The 19,196-nt window shown below is 44.7% G+C and overlaps 1 protein-coding gene across 26 annotated transcripts in view; it reads right to left on the bottom strand.

The window, feature by feature from the left end:
* Positions 1 to 19,196, bottom strand: part of RBFOX1 (RNA binding fox-1 homolog 1) — a 1,225,669-nt gene that overhangs the window by 861,934 nt on the left and 344,539 nt on the right. For 2 of the 26 annotated variants that reach the window (XM_078381457.1, XM_072982865.2), the window contains exon 1: positions 15,854 to 16,036. The exons of the other annotated variants lie outside the window; for them this stretch is intronic. In XM_078381457.1, the coding sequence (XP_078237583.1) occupies positions 15,854 to 15,856 (3 nt within the window). In that variant the 5' untranslated portion in view covers positions 15,857 to 16,036. Of the gene's footprint in view, positions 1 to 15,853; positions 16,037 to 19,196 lie in introns of those variants that run through there. 26 annotated transcript variants of the gene reach the window in all.

Here is a 19,196-nt window from a genome sequence, read left to right as displayed (position 1 = left end):
GGAGAGCAAACAAAGGCTTTCGGCATCAACTTTTCTTTTTGATTTCCCCACACACACACATACACAGTTGGGTTGTAGGCTTACTGGAAGCAAGCAGGCACCCTAGGAAGGCTATATTTTCATGCAGCTCACAAGCTGCATGATTTCCACTCCAATCCAACTTCAGTGTCTGCTGGTAAAATGTTTATGAGTGATGGTTTATCATGCTAAGAGACAAACATGTTGCTAATATCGGATAATGGACTTCTTTTGCACTGGGAAGTGCAAGAGATTGAATCCAGAACCATCCGCATTCAAAGCTACTGAGCTAGGGCTTTATTCTGAAGATAACAGAAGCTAAAAACAGAATCTTAATGCATGCCACATTGGAAGAACCTACATTATAGACCCTACATCAATCAACGTACTTTCCAAAATGTTCCAAAAAAGGGAAGCTTTTGATATCTTCCCAATCTAAATATAAAGACAGCAAGCAGCTGTACATTGTCCAAGGTCACCTGGTGAGTTCCAAGGCTCCTTTGGCACTTGAATTTACATTTTCTAAGTCCTAATCAAAAACTTCAACCTCTGACACAGTGAATCTCCAATATCCTCCAGGACCAACTTAATTTGACAAGCCGCTCCAATCTGTGCTTGAACACAATGCTTAACAATGAAAATCTAAATCCTAAAGCAGCAATTGTCAGCAAAGGTGAATAGTCTGTTTGGCAATGAGGCAGAGGGCTGGTAAATCAACCAAATCCTTATCTCCTCTGGTGTACAGGCACTTCAGCATGGCAAAATTCTGGAGCAGTAAGATGAAAATGGAGCAAACAAAGAAGATGGAATTAGGTCAGATCAAATAAAAAAGTTGATTCAAAAAAGAGGGATCGGTGGCCACTGATCTCTCTAACAAAAGGAAGACAGACATCACCAAAGAAGAAAAAAAAGGAGGAAAAAAGAAAACACTGATTTGTGTAACATTAACTATACTGATGTGTATATATAAAACTGAAACAGAATTTTGAGGCCCCATATTCATGTTGAGAAGATGGCCATCAGGTGACCTGGATGCCCGCCATCCAGGTGCTCAGTGCAGGTGGGCAACTCCAAGGTCCCTAATCTCCCCCTCAGTTTACCTTTCAACAATACTGGAACTGGACAGCTTTCTAAAAGGAAGGCAGCATTTAAAAAAAGAGAGAGAGCTGCCTTCTAGCCATTGGACACTGGCAAGTCAGTGGGTCCAAGTCCCAAGTCTGAGACTGAGTCTTTGGTAACAAGTCCCAAATTCCATGTCCCAATTAAAAACAAGCTCTTCTCCCCCAGAAAAAAAGGGAAGGGGGAGTGGATTCCAAGTCACGAGTCAAGTCCACGTCATTGAAAAGAGAGAGAGAGAGAGAGAGGAGTCAGGTCTTGAGTTGGGTCACTGGTACAACTTAAGTCTGACTCAGCAAATTCAATGGTTCAGGTGTCCATTCCTGCTAGGTAAAGGTTCCCCTTGACATTTTGTCCAGTCGTATCTGACTCTAGTGCACGGTGCTCATCCCCATCTCCAAGCCATAGAATCAGTGTTTGTCCATAGACAGTTTCCTTGGTCACATGGCCAGCGCGACTAGACACAGAATGCCATTTACCTTCCCAATGAGGTGGTACCTATTTATCTACTTGCATTTTCATGCTTTTGAACTGCTAGGTTGGCAGGAGCTGGGACAAGCTATGGGAGCTCACTCCGTCGCGTGGATTCAATCTTACAACGGTTGGTCTTCTGACCTTGCAGCACAGAGGCTTCTGTGGTTTAACCCGCAGCGCCACCATATCCCTGCTAGAAGCCTTAAAGTTAATGACTAACCTCTACAGAAGGGGACGTATGGCCACAACAGTAAGAGGAAGAACCAAGTTTTTTCACAAGATGCCCTCCCTTTAAACAATGTATTGCAATCTCCAGCCTGCCTTTAAATGTTTCCCTCACCTAGAACAGATTCTTGGAAGGAGCAACTCGATGATTAAACTATTTAAAACCTCAAACATCTCCTGAATTCGTGGTCCAAAGTCTGCAGTATAACTAACGTGTCACAACAATAAAACTTTAAAATAAAATAAGAAAGAAGTGGAATCTAGTTCTTAAGAACTGCTGCAACATTTAATAGTAAGCACTATGTTTATATGCACAATTCAGTAGCTGGAAAGATAAACATTTCTAAAAGGGAATGGTCTTTTTAACGACCAAAGTACAATAAATACGGCTTCACCAAGCTGATGTCACCTATCAGCTCTGATAAGAACGGTTATTTCCTTTCATAGCTCAGAAAGCAAGATTCGGGTGCCTCTGAATATAAAGCATTTGATGCTTCTGATTCTTTTAATGACATTCACATGCTTTTGCAGGGACCAAGGAATGCCAGTTGAGGCTCCAGCAGAAGCATCTTGCATGTTTGCCTCGGGCACAATAATGTAACAAATAAGGCCACTCAATTATTTGCAGGTCTTAATTTATTTATCTGGAGCAGAGGTTCAGTGTTTGTTTTGGAACTCAGTTGCCTTGGATCAGCCCCTTCTCAACCTCAAGGAAAAGAGGAAAGGACTTCCTTCTAATCCAGGATGGCAGCTTGAAGGAATGTTAAGCTCCCAGGGGGCAGAGAATTGAGCTAGGAAAGGAGAAGGTTTTAAAATACAGGCAGGCAAGCTCAATCTGTTCTTTAGCAATTGAGGAGCTAGGAAAAAGGACCTCCCCACCCCCATTTCAGGAGTCTAAGTTAAAGGTTCACCTTGACATTTAGTCCAGTTGTGTCTGACTCTAGGGCACGGTGCTTATCCTCATTTCCAAGCCACAGAGACAACGTTTTGTCCATAGACCGTTTCCGTGGTCACGTGGCCAGCATGACTAGACAGGCCTTAAGCCAACATTAATTAATTAATTAATCCTTCCTTCCTTCTTTCAGAATGAAGGAGAAAACTGGAATGAATGAGATTTCACGTGGTAAAATTAGAACCTTCATTCTTGAATTCCAAAGGGGCCCACCCAAATCGAACGGCTTCCCAAACCTCCAAACTTTATTAAATCTCATGAGTGAAACAAAGACTTTATCGGCATTGTTCAGAAGTCCAATTTTATTGTGGCTGATAACCTTATATTTTTTCTTTGTGTCTTTAATTACACATCATACCCTACGAGATAAGAAGACACAATGGTCACATAAAAATTTTGAGAAGCTTTCCCTTTTCTCCACTATTTTCTATGCAAAATAGTGCCACGTAGAAGGGTGCTTCTTTATGGAACCCTTACACCTTAAACCGTGTTTCCTGCTCCTTGTTTCTTATTAAGCCTGTTCAAAATTTCTTTTGTTAAGGTCAGCCACAAGGTGAAAAGATAGCATTTTAAGATTACAAACCTTGGCATCTGAAGTAGACTTTATGTATTGTCTACTAATCTTTAATGGCACTTCTAATGAACAAATCCCCATGGCATTTATTGTTTACACAAGAAGACTGCATTCAAAATGTCTGGAGCCTATTTAATTGCTTCTGTAGTCAATCTCCCTGCCCCCTCAAGGCTCATTACTTCGTCACCTAATCATTCCACACACGATAATATGCCCTCAGTTTTCTTTTGCAGGAATTTAGCTTTATAGCCTCCAGCATTAATACACATTGGCTTCAAACCTCCTCATTGGTCCCAGGTGTAAAGGAAAGGAAAGATGGTAGCAGCTGAGAAGGATTGGGCCCATTTTTCTCCTTGCGTACATAACCCTTCACAAGTAACACTCATTTAAATTATTTCAGAGAGAGAGCTGGACCATAAAGAAAGCAGACCACCGAAGAATTGATGCTTTTGAATTGTGGTGCTGGAGGAGGCTCTTGAGAGTCCCCTGGACTGCAAGGAGATCAAACCTATCCGTTCTGAAGGAAATCAACCCTGAGTGCTCCCTGGAAGGACAGATCCTGAAGCCGAGGCTCCAATACTTTGGCCATCTCATGAGAAGAGTAGACTCCCTGGAAAAAAGACCCTGATGTTGGGAAAGAGTGAAGGCAAGAGGAGAAAGGGGACGACAGAGGATGAGATGGTTGGACAGGGTCATTGAAGTGACCAACATGAATTTGATCAAACTCCGGGAGGCAGTGGAAGACAGGAGGGCCTGGCGTGCTCTGGTCCATGGGGTCACGAAGAGTCGGACATGACTTAACAACTAAACAACAAAAGCTGGATAGCTCAGTGGTTTAGAAATCTGGCTGCAGAGCCACAGGTTGGGAGTTTGGTTCCCCACTGGGCCTCCAGAGAAAAGAGCCAGCCTGGGTGGCCTTGAGCAAGTTGCACAGTGGGGGAAAAAAGCCACCCACCATAAGTCAGAATTGACTTGACAGCACATAGTTATTATTAATATAGCTTGATTTAGCTGAATGCTCATGTTTGAAATTGAAAAATTCTTAAAACAGCATGACCTGCATAAATGTCATTGCTTCATACTATGCTATCTTTCAATATATCTTCATGCATTAAAATAAAGTTTTGAGTTTTCCATTGACTTTGAAACAAATTCACTTGTCTGCGTGTTTTAAACAGCAACTTTATAAGAACATACTGACCTCTGCTGGCACAGTTAAAACAAGTTATTAACAGGTTATTTTAAAACCTTTACATGATTATGAGAAGTCAAGAAGACCAGATTAATGTTGTCCAGTGCAAAACAAAATATTGCAATAGAATGATAAAATAAGAAAAATAAATCCTTGTATGAAAACCCCAAAAGTATAGATAAAGCAGACCATAAAGTGAGTTATGTCCTCTGGGATGTGAAACTTCTCAAGTTAGCGCCATTGACTATTAAGATTTAATCGTCTAGTCACAAATTCTGAAAACAAAACATGTGTCGTATCTCAAATGCTTTCTTATAAACAAAAGATTTCACTGAGTATAATTCAAGTCCTAGATTTTTAATGTGCAAAATGTTGGCTTCTGCATTAATATAATGTCTTGAAATTAGCACTGACTGTATTCCGGGATGTTTGCCTTCTATAACGAAGTGAATTTGTGAGCACCCCAACACTGGAGGCATTCAAGAGAAAGTTTGACAGCCATCAGTCAGATGGACTCAGATTCCTGCACTGAGCAGGGAGTTGAATTCGATGGTCTTATGGGGTTCTTCCAACGCCATTATTCTATGAATCTATTATGTCTAGCACCCTATTTACTTCTGCAAAGCTTCCCTTGCCATGTTCTCCACAGGATAACCCATCTTTTTAAAACAATAATTAACAGACAAGGTATTTATTTCCCAGGCATTAAATGGAGAAATACGCATCTTGCCCATCACTGAAGCCATGCGTTCCCATTTCTGGCTGGTAAACATGCATACAGAGAGAGAGAGAGAGAGAGAGAGAGAGAGAGAGGAGAAATGAGGGAGGTTCGGAAGACCACAAGGAAGTTCTCCTTCCCATCGGCCCTAAGCGGACAGATGAGAAAACAATTGTGAAAATACTCGTGTCTGAAAAATGTGACCATTTGGACCGTTTATGGACGTGTTCTTTTCCATATCATTTTCTGCATGCCTGTATTTACAAGTCAAAATACATGCTGTCCATTCCTTTTTATGTCTGCTTTGGGTATGGTAAGTTTAGTTTTTTCTGCCTCATGTGTGCTTTAATGGAAACTTACGGCAGAGAATTTAAACAACAAAGGAAAGGAAATTCATAATTACAGATTTCGCAGAAGCTGTGATTCAGGGGCACTGCAAGATGCACATTAAGACATAAATTCAACAGAACAAAAACACTGCTTATGACAAATGCAGAAAGAGTGAGTCTACGGCTCTGGTGAAGAAAAACCAACAGCTACACAATTCGCCTTTTTTTTTTAGTGCTTCTCTAAACTTAGTTTTAACCACCAAAGCTATAGAAACAGCTACAGACAGACAGACAGACACACACACACACACACACACAGAGAGAGAGAGAGAGAGAGAGAGAGAGATACAAAAAGAGGGCAGATTTGTTGTTGTAATTTTACAATCACAATTTGATCATACAAATTCAACACCTTTCAGACCTCCAGTGCATCATTTGTTTACAACTTTAAGCTGAAACTCTTCCTTCCCTATTCACTCCTCCCCCCCTTTTTTTGTACATAACACCAAACAATGTGCAGAGTGTTTTGTTTAAGGGTGGGATAATGATGACATGATGTTATGAGCAAACTGTCAAGAGCTCCTAAAATGTGTGTATTTTTTTAAAAACAAAATTTTGTTGCACCTTTAAGACTACGAGGTATTACTTTAGCTTTCCTGGTAAGTCTTTGACTCCTAAGTCCAGGTCTGGCTCTTTGGTTCCATGTCTTGAGGCCCAAGGCCCAAGTCTGAGTCCCAATTAAAAACAAGCTTCCCCCTCCCCAGAAAAAAACAGAGAGGTTGGGTTGGTTCCAAGTTGCAGCTTGAGAGTTTGGTGGGTGGGGGGGAAGCTGAGTTAAATTACTGGTGTGACGTAAGTCCAACTTGACAGCAAGTCTCAACTCATCACCCCTGCTGTCTTATAATCTACCTCCTCTGCACATGAAATGCAATATATTAGGCCAGAGGTGTATGCACACAGCATGCATGGTTGTGAGGATGCAACCAGCCTCTGTACAAAGGGATAACCCTGTACAAAGAGAACAAATGCATTAGTAAATACAACAGCCTTGGGTTTGCAAGACTTGAGGAGGGGTGTCCACGACAGGGTACTTTGGAGGCCATTCATTCACAAGCTTGTCATAAATTAGCAGTGATAGAACAGCACATCACAGCAACACCAACGATCTTTCAAAGTGTCCATGATATAAGCATCTCAGCAACAGGTGAAATAATTAGCCAGTGCCAAACATCTGTGGGTTAACATACAGCTGCCTTTTGTCTTTGAATCACTGAACAGTGAGTTCTGCTCTCCAGAAAGTTTGTTCTGCTGTAACAGAAAGAACTTGAGGATTTAAAAAGTGCACCTGGCAGTTTTCTTCCCATCCCTAATCAGTGTTACTCTACAAATAAGTATCAGATAATTCAGGTAGAAGGGGGGGGGGAAATCTAGGAATAATTTTGTCAACATCGCTAATGCCAGCAAAATTCTCTTCATACTATAATCGCTGAGTGATGGAATTGAAACAGCTGCAGGGAAACAGCAATTACACACCTTACTGCCATAAATTGTGGCTCTCTGCAAGCAGGACATTCTGAGCAGTACACTGCTTTAAGTGTGAAAGTCGGAAAACCAAGTTCAAATTATGGCTCAAACGTGAACTTTGCTGGGTGACCTGGAGCCGACTCAAAGCCTACTTCACATTTGTTCCAATGAGGGTCTCCATGGCCATCTGCAAATCTAAGAAAAGACTGAGACTGAGCAGGGATAAACTCTCTTTACCCAATGTCAGAATCCAGATCTGACTGGGATCCCTGATTGTCCACAATCAAGAGACATCCAGTTGGAACCAACTTACAGCAACCCTAAAAGGGCTTTCAAGGTGAGTTTGTTAAAGAGCAGGTTTACCAGTCCCACACACACGCCCAGCGAGTTTCCATGGCTCAGCAGAGATTCAAACCCTGGCCTCCAGAATCCCAGTCAATCACTTTATCCATTGCATCACACTTGGTATTGAATGCCTTCTATTATGAGAAAAATTGTACGCTCAAGGGCAAAGCAGATGGTGAACATCATATCTAATTTGAACTTACTATACATTTGTTGGCTTAAACTCTGTTGCTTAGTGTGGGATATCAGACTGGCTGAATTAGTGAAGATTCAATAAGTCAACTCCTCCATAACTCCCATTGATTCAAATGTTCTTTTAGTTCTGACTTACTGTATTAAAGTCACAATTAAAGGCCAAATATCTAGACTTTGGCTGGCAAGGCCACTTCCCCCTCCCCTCTGTCTCTCAAGCATATTTTAATGTTCCCAACTTCTGTATTTCCCCATGTTTCAGTGCTAGGAAACGTAACAAGGGACACTGCTTCCGACACACTGAAAATGTGCAATTGAAAATGTAAGGGTTTTTAAAAAAATAAATTTAATTTTTAAAAAAAATTAAGAAGAAAATCTCCTCGCTATCCTATGAGCAAGTGAATCTGAAATATCAAATTGCAACTATATGGAAAGATATTTTTATCCAGAAATTCTCTGCAATTTCCTCCCTTCCTAGTTAAGAGCTTTAATAAATAATTGAAACTGCTAATATATAAAACATTTGCATCAGCAACACGCATTGAGTAAAGAGGATGGTGCCTGTCACCTCCGACGGAACAGAAGACTCCTTCCACTCTCTAGAGGCACACTTTCATCTTAGCCACAGTCTGGCACAATTGCACCCTCAACTGAATTAAGTAGGATGCATGCTAAAATGAAGAACATTGAAATGACCTTGTAAAAAAAAATTCTCCAAAAGAGGAGGAAGGGATTAAGGTCTGTTTCTTGCCCTAAGCACAACACACCTGCATTTTGCATTTCTAAGTTTTCTCTAAACCAGTGGCTCCCAGCCTTAGGACCCCAGATGTCCTTCAGCTTGTTTGGAGGGTTCTAGTAGGGGAGCGCAGCTATCATATACCCTTGACTGAAGAACGGTACACTGCTTCTATCTGGGATGGCCATCCTCTTCCACCAAGTGCTTCAGGAGGGATGCAGATGGAACGGTGAGGGAGGAAGGGGACACCCGCCTAGCCAGGCAGATCAGCCAAATCAACCCTGGCGATCAATGGGGTGACAGATGTCGCAGGCAGATTGCCCTCACATCCAAGGGAACCCAGATGTTCTTCACCTAAATCTCCCAGAAGCCTTCACCATCAGATGCGTGGCCACGATTTCTGAGATTTGTAGTCCAAGAAAAATATCGGGCATGTTTTCATCCTTAATGGAAAAGGATGTCTTGATGTAGTCTTCTTCTTTGTTTCTGCTTGAGGCAATCCAGTGGTTCTTCCAGAGTGCAAGGATCAGCCAGTTGACCTCATATTCTTCAGAGAGGCCTCTCTCCAATTTTTTTTGTGTTCCGTGAATTTCTTGGGGCGAAAAAAGTGTTGTCATGTGAAAAATGCACAACTCTCTGTATCTTGCCCAGGGAGGACAGGGGGAAAAGCAGTCAGGTTTTTGATTTCTTGTTGTGAAAACAAAATAGATGGAGATTTGTAATTTTGACTCACATTTAGGAAGGAAGCAAGTAGTTTCCAGAGTTCGTCAAATAAATGGGAAGCAAATAATAAATACAAGGACAGAGAACAAGGACAATTTCAATCTACACGGTAACATCGTGTAAGGAGCTGGGAGACGTTGATTCACAATTGTGTCCCTTAGGAATGACTCAGGAAGGAATACATCGAGGAATGAAGTTGCATCTAACATGTTATATTCAAGAATGTACACTGCGAGAGAGGTGATTAGCAAATGCACCACAACTGAAGAACGGTGATGATTCGGTAAGAGCAAGGAAGCAAAAAAAAGAAAAATCTCAGCTGCAAAAGAAACTGTGAACAATCTCCTTGTGTTGGCAGAGGCATATCGCACTCCGAATGTCATTTTCTTCCAGACGTTTGGAATTAGAACCATAAGCAGAGGAAATGGAAAGTTGTGCACATGAACATCTTACCTCAAGAAGAGATCAAAAAGGTACATTAATTCCTCTGCTGGGTACTTGCTAGGTTTAAACCACACCCTGGAGCGTCCCAAGCAATTCTGTTGCAATAAACGTCAAATGGCTATATCACCAGGTGGTAAGCTGAGATTTTCTGCAGATGCTCTTGCAGAGTTCAGAGTTAGGATATTTTAGCCAGCTATGCACATTTTTTTAAAAAACAAACAAACCCACAAATACTTAAAATGCGGATTTTGAAAAGATGTTTGCGTGTAACTGGGAATGTCCCGCTCATCTCAATATGCAGAAAGCAAATTCCTTAAAAGGAAAAAAAAACAGTTTCATCGCTATATTGCAAGTGAAAACTCTCACATCCAGTCTCTCACACATAGGCACAAGGAGAGAAAAACAAATATTGCCAAACTATAAAGAGCAAAAATGACGTTCCCAAAATTGTTTATCCTATTTCTGGTTGTTAGAATCATTTGCATGTGAAAAAAGCAAACCATTGGCGGGAGGCCTGTTGCTTCATGTTGTGTGGCCAACGTGAAGCTACAGAAGAGGTAAAGAAAACTGTAGCTCAGTGGAAGAGCTAGTCATGAAGCATTTCTGTATGTGTGCTGTACAGTGCTGTGAACCACACCATTGATGGCGGAAATAGATTTCTTAGTGATATCTGCCTCAGAACAATGCCCAGCTTGCTTCTGGGTTCTACCCATGAATATCACTAGCTGATCTTAGGCCAGTTGTGCTGTGTCAGCCTCAGAGTTGTTGAAAAAAATCAAGTAGCGAGGAAGACCGCTAGATAAACAAATATAAATAAATGGACGGGAAAGTGGAATATAAATGTAACCCATTAAAAAAGAATAAGTAATAGCAGACTCTAAGTGAATTGAACAGAGCATCCTGCCTCTCACAGAAGTCAGCTACAGGTTTCTAGGAGAAACTACGTAAATGAAATAGGACCAAAATCAAACATACCTGTATCATTAGTGTTACTCATCCACATCCCATTAAGCTATTAGGGCTAACAGCCGTGGACAAATCCATTGTCCGTGAATTCCTGTAATTCTTTTTTAAAGCCCTCTGAGCTCCAACCATCGCTACTCACCACTTAGGGCAGGGAACTTTATGAATCAATTAGGCACTGTATGAAGGAGTATTCCCTTCCATCTGGCTTGAATTACCAGTCAGCCTCATCAGTAGGGGAAGAAAATGCCACAAGGCCGTATCCAAATCTCTGACAACTCCTGATAGAATTGGGGAGTGGGATGGCAGCCCAAATTATCATCCAACACTGGTGATGTTAATCCTGACTTCTCTCACCCTCATAGGGAACGATAAGACATCTTCTCTTCCCCTGTAAACAATTTCCCAGGGAGCCTAACAGACCTCTTCCATTGGCAAGGGCAAATTTTTGTGCAAAACAATACAATTTGCAAATTCTCACAGCTGCACAACTTGTGCCAATTGTCCCAAACCAAGATGGTAGCTTAAAAAAAATCTGAAGTACCACATAGACTGTTGACATTCTTTTCTAACCTCATCGTCATCATCTTAGAACTGCAGAGCTGGAAGGGACCCTGTAGTTTAGTGGTCCCCCAACCTTGGGCCTCCAGATGTTCTTGGACTACAACTCCCAGAAGCCTCCACTAGCAGCTCTGCTGGCCAGGATTTCTAGGACTTGAAGTCCAAGAACATCTGGAGGCCCAAGGTTGGGGGACCACTGTTATAGATCATCAAGTCCAGTCCTTGCCAAGGAGGCCCAGTGGGGGATTGAACTCTTAACCTCTGGATCCACTGCCAGAGAACTCAACCACAGAGGGATAATATTCTGAATGCCTTCAGCACCTTGGATAGCTCCACAGCCAGATACCTAAGCCATTCAGCGGTTCACAATCATCTAGCACTTCTCTGCTTTTGCACTTTGCTTCCCAAAAAGAAAGGACATTAGTCATATATTATGCAAGATACAGAGACCTTGAGGGAAGGGAAAGAAAAAAGAGAGAGCTCTCTGCTACACTCTTGAATGGATGCAAGGAATCTCACCAGCCCTTCAAATCTGCTGTCAACTTTTAGCTGATCCATCTGTGGAGGTCATTTTATATGGTAAGGACAGGTTTTGTTTCTAACTGTGTTCTTATCCTTTCGTGCAATTAGCAGTTGAAAACTGGTCTTCTTTTGAACAAAAGAAGCGTGGAACTTTTGGTTGTTGTTTGGACTGCAATTTATTTTGCACATCTCTGATACTCTCATACTTATCCTCTTTAAAGGCGCACACTCTGCACTCTGCTTACGTCTCCTCTTTGGCTCTCTGCATTTTCTTTCATACAACAGATAAGAATAATAATGAAAGGTACTTCTGAGCACTGAGTACTCACAGTCTGCCTTGCACACAATTACAATTAAGGAGCAGAGCTCCTTGTTTGGCCTTGACAGCATTCTGAGAACACAGATCAAAAATGTTTCCAAAAAGCTGACACCTTACTATGACATCCAGTACACATAGCAAAACCTTGTTGATATACTTTGGAAATGACTGCCTTCTGATTATTCAGAGGTGCCAAGAGACCTACATATTCATAAAGAAATGAAGATTAAATGCATGCATGTATACAATACTGTTTGCCCACAGGTGTGTACAGGATTAACACCTTGGTCACATTAGGTCAAGGTGTGCAACAGAAGGAATCCCATGGCTGCAGCTATTAACTTTCAGTTAATAGATATATGATTCCCAAGACATCTCACTTTAAATCATATGTGGTTCATAGATACTGTTCCACAGTGGTATTCCCCGCTTCCCAGAGAACCAGTATGGTGTACAAATCATAACGGTGGGCCCTCTTAGTCATTTAGGAAAGATGGAATGCTGATGAAATAATCAGATATGATTTAACTGCAAAGTTGTGAATGTATGCCCTGTCATACATGGAGTGATTATGGACAAAATATTATTACTTAGTCATCTTTATATACTACAAGCTCTCTCTCTCTCTCTCTCTCTCTCTCTCTCTCTCTCTCTCTCTGTGTGTGTGTGTGTGTGTGTGTGTAAAACTGGAAACAAAATGTAACCGTCGTCCCACATTTTACCAAACAGCATTTTGGTAAATGCATATTCTATACAGACTAAGGCTGAAATCCTATACTTATTTTCCTAGGTTTAAGCCTCATTAGGCTTAATAAAGTTTACTATACAGGAGACAGATACAAGATTTATTGTTCAAGACAATGGCTTCTGGTGCCCCTACATACCCCTAATAGTGCTTAGGATGTAGTTGTTAATAATACACAGATTCCAGAAAGTAGCTATCTTTAACAATTTGAACTAAGATAATCAGTATGTTAAACGATGCACTTGCCATACCATACATTCATGAAAGAAACAGACCCTGCTATGTTAAGGCTAGAGATAGGTGGCACCTTTAAGGCATAAAATGTGAGTTACCACCATTTATCTGACACATTTTGGAACACAACATCCTGTTCCATAGCTTAATATAACACAGAGATGTAAAATCCATGGTGTGGCATACATTAAAAAGGTTCCTGTTTCCACCCCCCCACAAAAAAGTCAGAATAAATGAAGAAATACTTAGCATTTCTAAAGAAAGTTTCCAAGAGTTTAAAACAATGAGGCTGTGATCCTATACGCACTTACCTGGGGGTACGCACCTCTGGATGCAATAGGACTTGTTTCAAATGAATAGGTGTAGACTCATTTTGTTGATTCATCATGTTACAACAGGCTGCTATTATCTGTATGTTGCAGTCGAAGGAGCTAATTCTGGAGGGAAATGGTGTATTTCCCATAGTAACTATTTAAAGCAGACATTTGCAGTTAAAGCCACTCTGCTGGTTTCCTCTGATGACAATATCAGTTGAGGTGTGCAATTTTACATAAATACTATTCCTGTTGTAGCAGCTTTCCAAGTAGTCAAGCTAAGATCTCACTCTAGCCCAGTGTGAATTTCATGCACTTTAATTCAGCAAAGCCATGGCTATACTGTCGTAAGCTCTTCTGAACTCAGTGGGACTTACTCCTAAGTAGACATGCATGGGAACATGCATCTAAGAGAGATTTGAAATTTTGAGATACGGCTGCTACAAATGATTAGATAGATAAAACTTTATTGCGGTCAAAAGACCAGCCACCTTGCTACAAAATGAAACTTGACCTGTGTTTTTGTTTGCAAGAACTTTTATAGACAGGGAGAGAAACAGTTTCAGGTCTGATCTTGTAAACACTCACAAAACATTTGCAATTGTTTCTAAAACTGGAAAGAGGAAGGCTGGTTTCCTCGGGAGAAAAAAAATGCAAGCACTCTTTGTAACTTCACTGCAAGAAATTTAAGAATATGGGTACTGCTCCCACTGAAATCAGTGGAACATGAAAATGTTTCCCATTTTGACTGGGTATTCCAAAGTGTAACAGATTCGAAAGTGAGACCCATGGGGGTTGAGAGATAGGTGCGACGTCTAAAACCCAGAACTCATGACCACGTCATGTGGTCGAGTGCTCCTATTTCTGCCTTCTCCTCTTCCTTTCCCACTTAACTTTCTTACCCTCCAGACTGACAGAGAGTTTTAAAGAACTTGTCAGCCTGCACATGCTTGCAATATGCTGGCTGCCCTAATAAAGGTATCATCAACCAGTAGGTTTTGAAAGGAAAATAATAATTATAATAAGAATAAAAAGACGTGAAATCACATCTCCTACATGTTTGACTGTTTCTTAAAAGGTCAAATTTTATGTTAAATGTGTTCCAGCAGCTTTATGAATAACAATCTGCCAGGAAATAATTTTCTCTGAAGGATAGCTTGATTCTAGAAAGGATTGTTCTTCTGTTTGCACAAAAGAAAAAAAAGAAAGAAAATGCGAAAGGTTTTCCTTTGTCACACAACAAAACCCATGTTGTCCTGCCGGGAGAGACAACCGAGGTTAAATGGTAATCTGCGGTCTATATCATATCATTTCAAGCGGTAATGTGAACATATATAGAAAAATGGCCGAGAACTACGTAGGGACGAGATGAAAAATGATCTGCCGTGGTAACATTTATCCGAGGCTTGTACTTGCAGTAATATGGTTTCTAGGGAAAATCGAGAGACCAGCAGTTTCATATGACTAGCCACGTCCCAGTGATGGAGCTATATTTATTTTAATCCATTCATTTTTGAAAAATGCACCATTTCTAACCTGCCTATGCACGCAGATCTACACCTCCCATCAAAGCAATTCTGGTGGGTATATTTTGGCTGCTCCACCCCTTTCACAGTTCGACACATTCCTCAGAAAAACAAGCTGCATGTTTCCACATACAAATACACCAGGACCGTAACAACAGATTTTTTTTACTGATGACATAGGGCAGTGTTTCAGTCCAGACATTATCACCACATAGGTTCAGTTAAGTGTCCATTCTCATATCAGATGCAACCTTTTCTTTCCTAGCACGCACGGCGATGGCTGTCCTTAAGTCCCACATCTAAGTCCCCTATCTATTTTTTTAAAAAGCTGATGTATTACCAAAACAACAGGCAAACACAACCTTTCCGAAAGAAGCCTTCCTAAGGGGAAACCTTGCCTGCTTCTCAAGAGCAGCTGTAGACTTTAGGAATGAGTAATGGAATTCGTGCCAAGATCTTTGAAGTCCCCTGGAGAAGCATGGGGAAAGCAACTCGTCATGCGCCGCAACCCTTCCGGAGGGTTCAACTTTTGGTAGGATCCTGTCCAGATGCCGCCCCTTCGCCCTTAACCAGAGCTTTACACACAAACACAGAGAAGCAGGAACTTTGAGGGAAAAAGGCCAGTAAACTTTTGCAGCTTAGGAAGAGATGAGCAAGCCTTGAGAGGGGAAAACCTAGAAACCAGGACAGTGCTTGGAAATGCCCACTGGAGAGCGGAAGCGAAGGCCGACTTTCCATGGAAGATGCTCAGGTGGGCTCCTTTAATGGCACGGACCAGTTCCTGCCAGGCACTGGGACCATTGCCCCCCCCCAAACAAGGCCCATCACACAACAGTGGGTGGAGAGCAATGGAGAGCCAGCTTCCCCAAAAGGGTTGGGTGTCCACAAGACCTGGAGCTCCTTCCCAGGAGTAGGGCCCCTTTTCCTGCTGGGATTTGGCCACCTGCGACCCCAACACACCTGGGTGGGTGGGTGGGTGGGGGGTGGAGAGGAGGGGGGTGGGAGGAAACCCCCACCGCGGGCTCCCCATTGGTCCACCGGCCCTGGCCCCGCCCTCTCCCTCCCGCCTATAAAAGGCAAAAGGCTGCCCTTCACCCTTCGACTCACCATCCAGAGGCGCCCTCGGGTCCCCGCGCGCGGCTCCTCGCGAGGCGGCGGCTGCTTCTCCTCCACGGCGAATAGGAGGAGGGGGGGCTGGGCGGGCGCGCGCACACACACGAGCACGAGCGCCCCCCCGCCTTTCCACCCCCCCTCCCTGTAGTCTTCGAGGGCTCTTTTCTTTTTTTCCTTTCCTGCTTTTTTCTTCACTTCTTCCCTGAGGCGGGGGGGTGCGAGCAAAGCGGTCGCCCTCAAGCAGCAGGAGCAGGATCCGTCCCAAAGCTCCAAGTTCCTCGCCTGAGGGAAGGCGAAGGCGCGCGGCGGAGAGTCCGCGGAAGTTCCTCACAGGCGCCTCTGGCGAGCTTTTCCCAATGTCCTCTGAGGGAGGGCTTTAAAAAACAAAAAAAAGAAATTGGGGGGGGGGGGAAGATAAAGGAGGGAAACTTCTTTCCTCCTTTGGCTCTGAGGGGCTGGCGGTGCGGGCGGGGGGGGGGGGGCCCTGCGCGCCCTACATGGCCCAAGCGCTCCCCTCAAGACAGAAAACAAGACACCCAGCCGGCAAAGCACCGCTGGGCTAAAAGGGTCACCGCGGTCCGTTCGTCGTTCCCCCCCCCCCAAAAAAAAAGAAGGGGAAGAAAAATTGAAACTCACTCAAGGGCTGGAGGAATGCGGGGTGTGTGTGGAGGGGAAAGGCGGAGAAAAGCGCTTCCTCCGCGCACTCCCCGTCCCTTGCGCGCGCTGGGGGGGGGGGGTTATGAGAGAAAAAACGCCCGGGCGCCAAGAAAGCACCCGCGCGCGGGGGGGGGGGAAAGGCTCGCGCGCCTCAGGCGCCCAGTGCGCACGCTCCGTGGCTCGTCCTTTTCTTTTTCTCTTCTTCCCCCCCCCCCCCCCACCGCCTGGTTTTGAAATATTAAAGTAAAAGTCAGGCGGAGAGATTTGGGGAGGGCGCGCAACGGTGACGCGCACGGCCGCGAGGTCTCTCTCTCTGTCTCTCCCTCTCTCGCGCGCGCGCGCACCCACCTGCTCCAGGAGAGGCGCTTTCTCACGCCACCCCCACCCCCACCCTCGCCAACACCTGGAGGGGCGCCTCCTCCTCCTCCTCGCCAAGGTGCGTGTGTGTGTGTCTCTCTCGGGGAGGGGCGCCTTCCCGGCCAAGGCGAGCCTGGCGCTGCTTCCCTTCCGTCCCTCGCTCTCAATCTCTCTCTCTCGGGGGGGGGGTTGTGTGTCGTTCCCCCACACACACACACGCCTCGCAACTCCGACCCCCCCCTCCTCACGCGACGGCTGAGGCGGCGGCGGAGGGAAGAGCCGGAATTGGGAGGAGAGGGGGTCTTTCTCCCCCCCCCCGGAGCCACCCACCCACCCACCCGCGCGTGGCAAGGAAGGGAGGGTGCGCCTTCCCCACACACACACACACACCCCGTCCGCCTCCTTTGGGGGGGGCACGCAAGAGACTCCGAGAGGGAGGTGACCTTCAAGCGCCGGGGTGGGTGGGGAGAGGTTGAGGCGAAGCGGCTTCTAGGACCGCTATTGATATACATATATATTTTGAAGGGGGGGGGAAGCTGGAGAGCCAAGGGGAGGGAGGGAAGTAGGGAGAGGGTCTGATCCTGGGGAGGGGGTCTCGCCCATTTCCCTCCCTCCCCGCTTGCACGGGGCCTCTGTTTGTGTGTATGTGTCGATGTCAATGCTGGTGTTTCCCCCCCTGCCACGATCGGGAGGTAGGGGGGACTTTACTCCCGAGGAAGTGTGTAAACGCCGGGAGCAACTCGCCCCCATCTCCTCCTTCCCACCCCTCCCCGCCAAGAAGACTAAAATCTCAGTGTGTACTCCCCACCCCCGACTACAGGCATCACACCAGTACCCCTGGATGGGGAGCGCGGGGGGGGGGTGTGCCTCCCTCACCCCCCCCAAAAAAAGCGCAGATTTGAATACAGGGGGGACTAAAAACCAAGGGAGGGCGAGAAAGGCACAACACCCACCCCGAAATCCGATCCTCGGGATTCGGAGGGGGGGGGGTTGTGTGTTTGTGTGTGTTTTGTGTTTTTTTTTTTTGTGCGCTCCGCCCCATCCCGTGAGCGGGTTTCGAACCCTGGTCAGACGCGCTTCTGTATAGGGAGAGAGAGGAGGCGTGCGACCCCGTTAGCGGCTCCGGATTGAACTCAGGGTACCCGGAGGGGGGGGAGGGTGGCGTAGGTGGGGGTCGTTTGCGCTCCCTCGACCCAATTTGGAAAAGCAGGCTTGAGTGGGGAAGGAAGGGTTGCGATCCTCTGCCCTCTTGCGCAGCAGAGGATCGCGTCAGTCCCCGCCGGCTTTCCGGGTCCTCTCCCAGGACGCTCCGGCTTACTTTGAAAACACCGGTCAAAAAAACAGAAGGACAGAGTAAATTAAAAAAAATAAAAGCCAATCTGTTCTAACCCCCCCCTCTCTTTTTTTTTTTGTCTCATCTTCAGCAACCTTCGCAGGTGGACCCCAAAACCACTTTTGTGTGTCTGTGTGTCCGCTGGGAACGTGTAGTTGTGGTTGAGAAGGGAAGAGTCTTAAAGCCACTTCTTCTCTTCGCTGTTTAATAGGAAATATGAAATACATTCAGGATTTTCCTTGACATCTGGACCAATGCCTCTCTTTGACAGGACCAGTTGTTTACGATGGGAGGGGGGGCAAGGGTCTTTCCTGCTTGCTTTCCCATGGCTAGCAGAGGAGCAGACTCAAAAAAAGAAAGGTGGCAACCCTGTGGCTTGAGGGGGGGGGAAGTCTATTCAGGCATGCCTTGAAAGCGAGATGTGATGGAATCTCAGCAGGGGAAGTGAGGACAGGAGGCCAGGACAGAGCAAAGCCACAATTCGGATTTTTATCAGAGATGGAGGAACCGGAGAGCATAAATGCAAATCGATGGGATGATTATTTATTTTCTTATACGTGCAAAAGGAAACGTTGAAATCTCCTGCCACTTTTGGTTAATTAAAATCGATTCGCGTAATTATAAGAAGTCATCTTTTTGATGCCTTCTTCTCTATCTGTTCAGGCGCCGGAGTTGAACATCATTATCATAGAGCTGGAAAGGGGTCCTATGAGACCATCCAGTCCAGCCCTTGCCAAGGAGGTCCAGTGGGAGGGGGAATCGAACACCCAGCCTCTGGCTCCACAGCCAGGAGACCTAAACCCCTAAGTTATCCAGCAGTTCGGCCATAAACCCTTTCCAGGAGAGTTGGATGGCGCTGATCTTGAAAGAGGGCCATTCCCTACCAACTTGCTGGACAAAGCTAGATCCTTTGTGAAATTAATTCATTAAAAGATCTGGTCGGCACAGAGGAACCCATTTCATTAGAGAGGCTGAGCAATTGGCTTCCCA

This window comes from Pogona vitticeps, chromosome 13 (assembly GCF_051106095.1).
Source record: "Pogona vitticeps strain Pit_001003342236 chromosome 13, PviZW2.1, whole genome shotgun sequence".
Taxonomy (NCBI): Eukaryota; Metazoa; Chordata; class Lepidosauria; order Squamata; family Agamidae; genus Pogona; species Pogona vitticeps.
The sequence above is the reverse complement of the archived record's forward strand: the minus strand, read 5'-3'. Positions and strand labels throughout refer to the sequence as shown.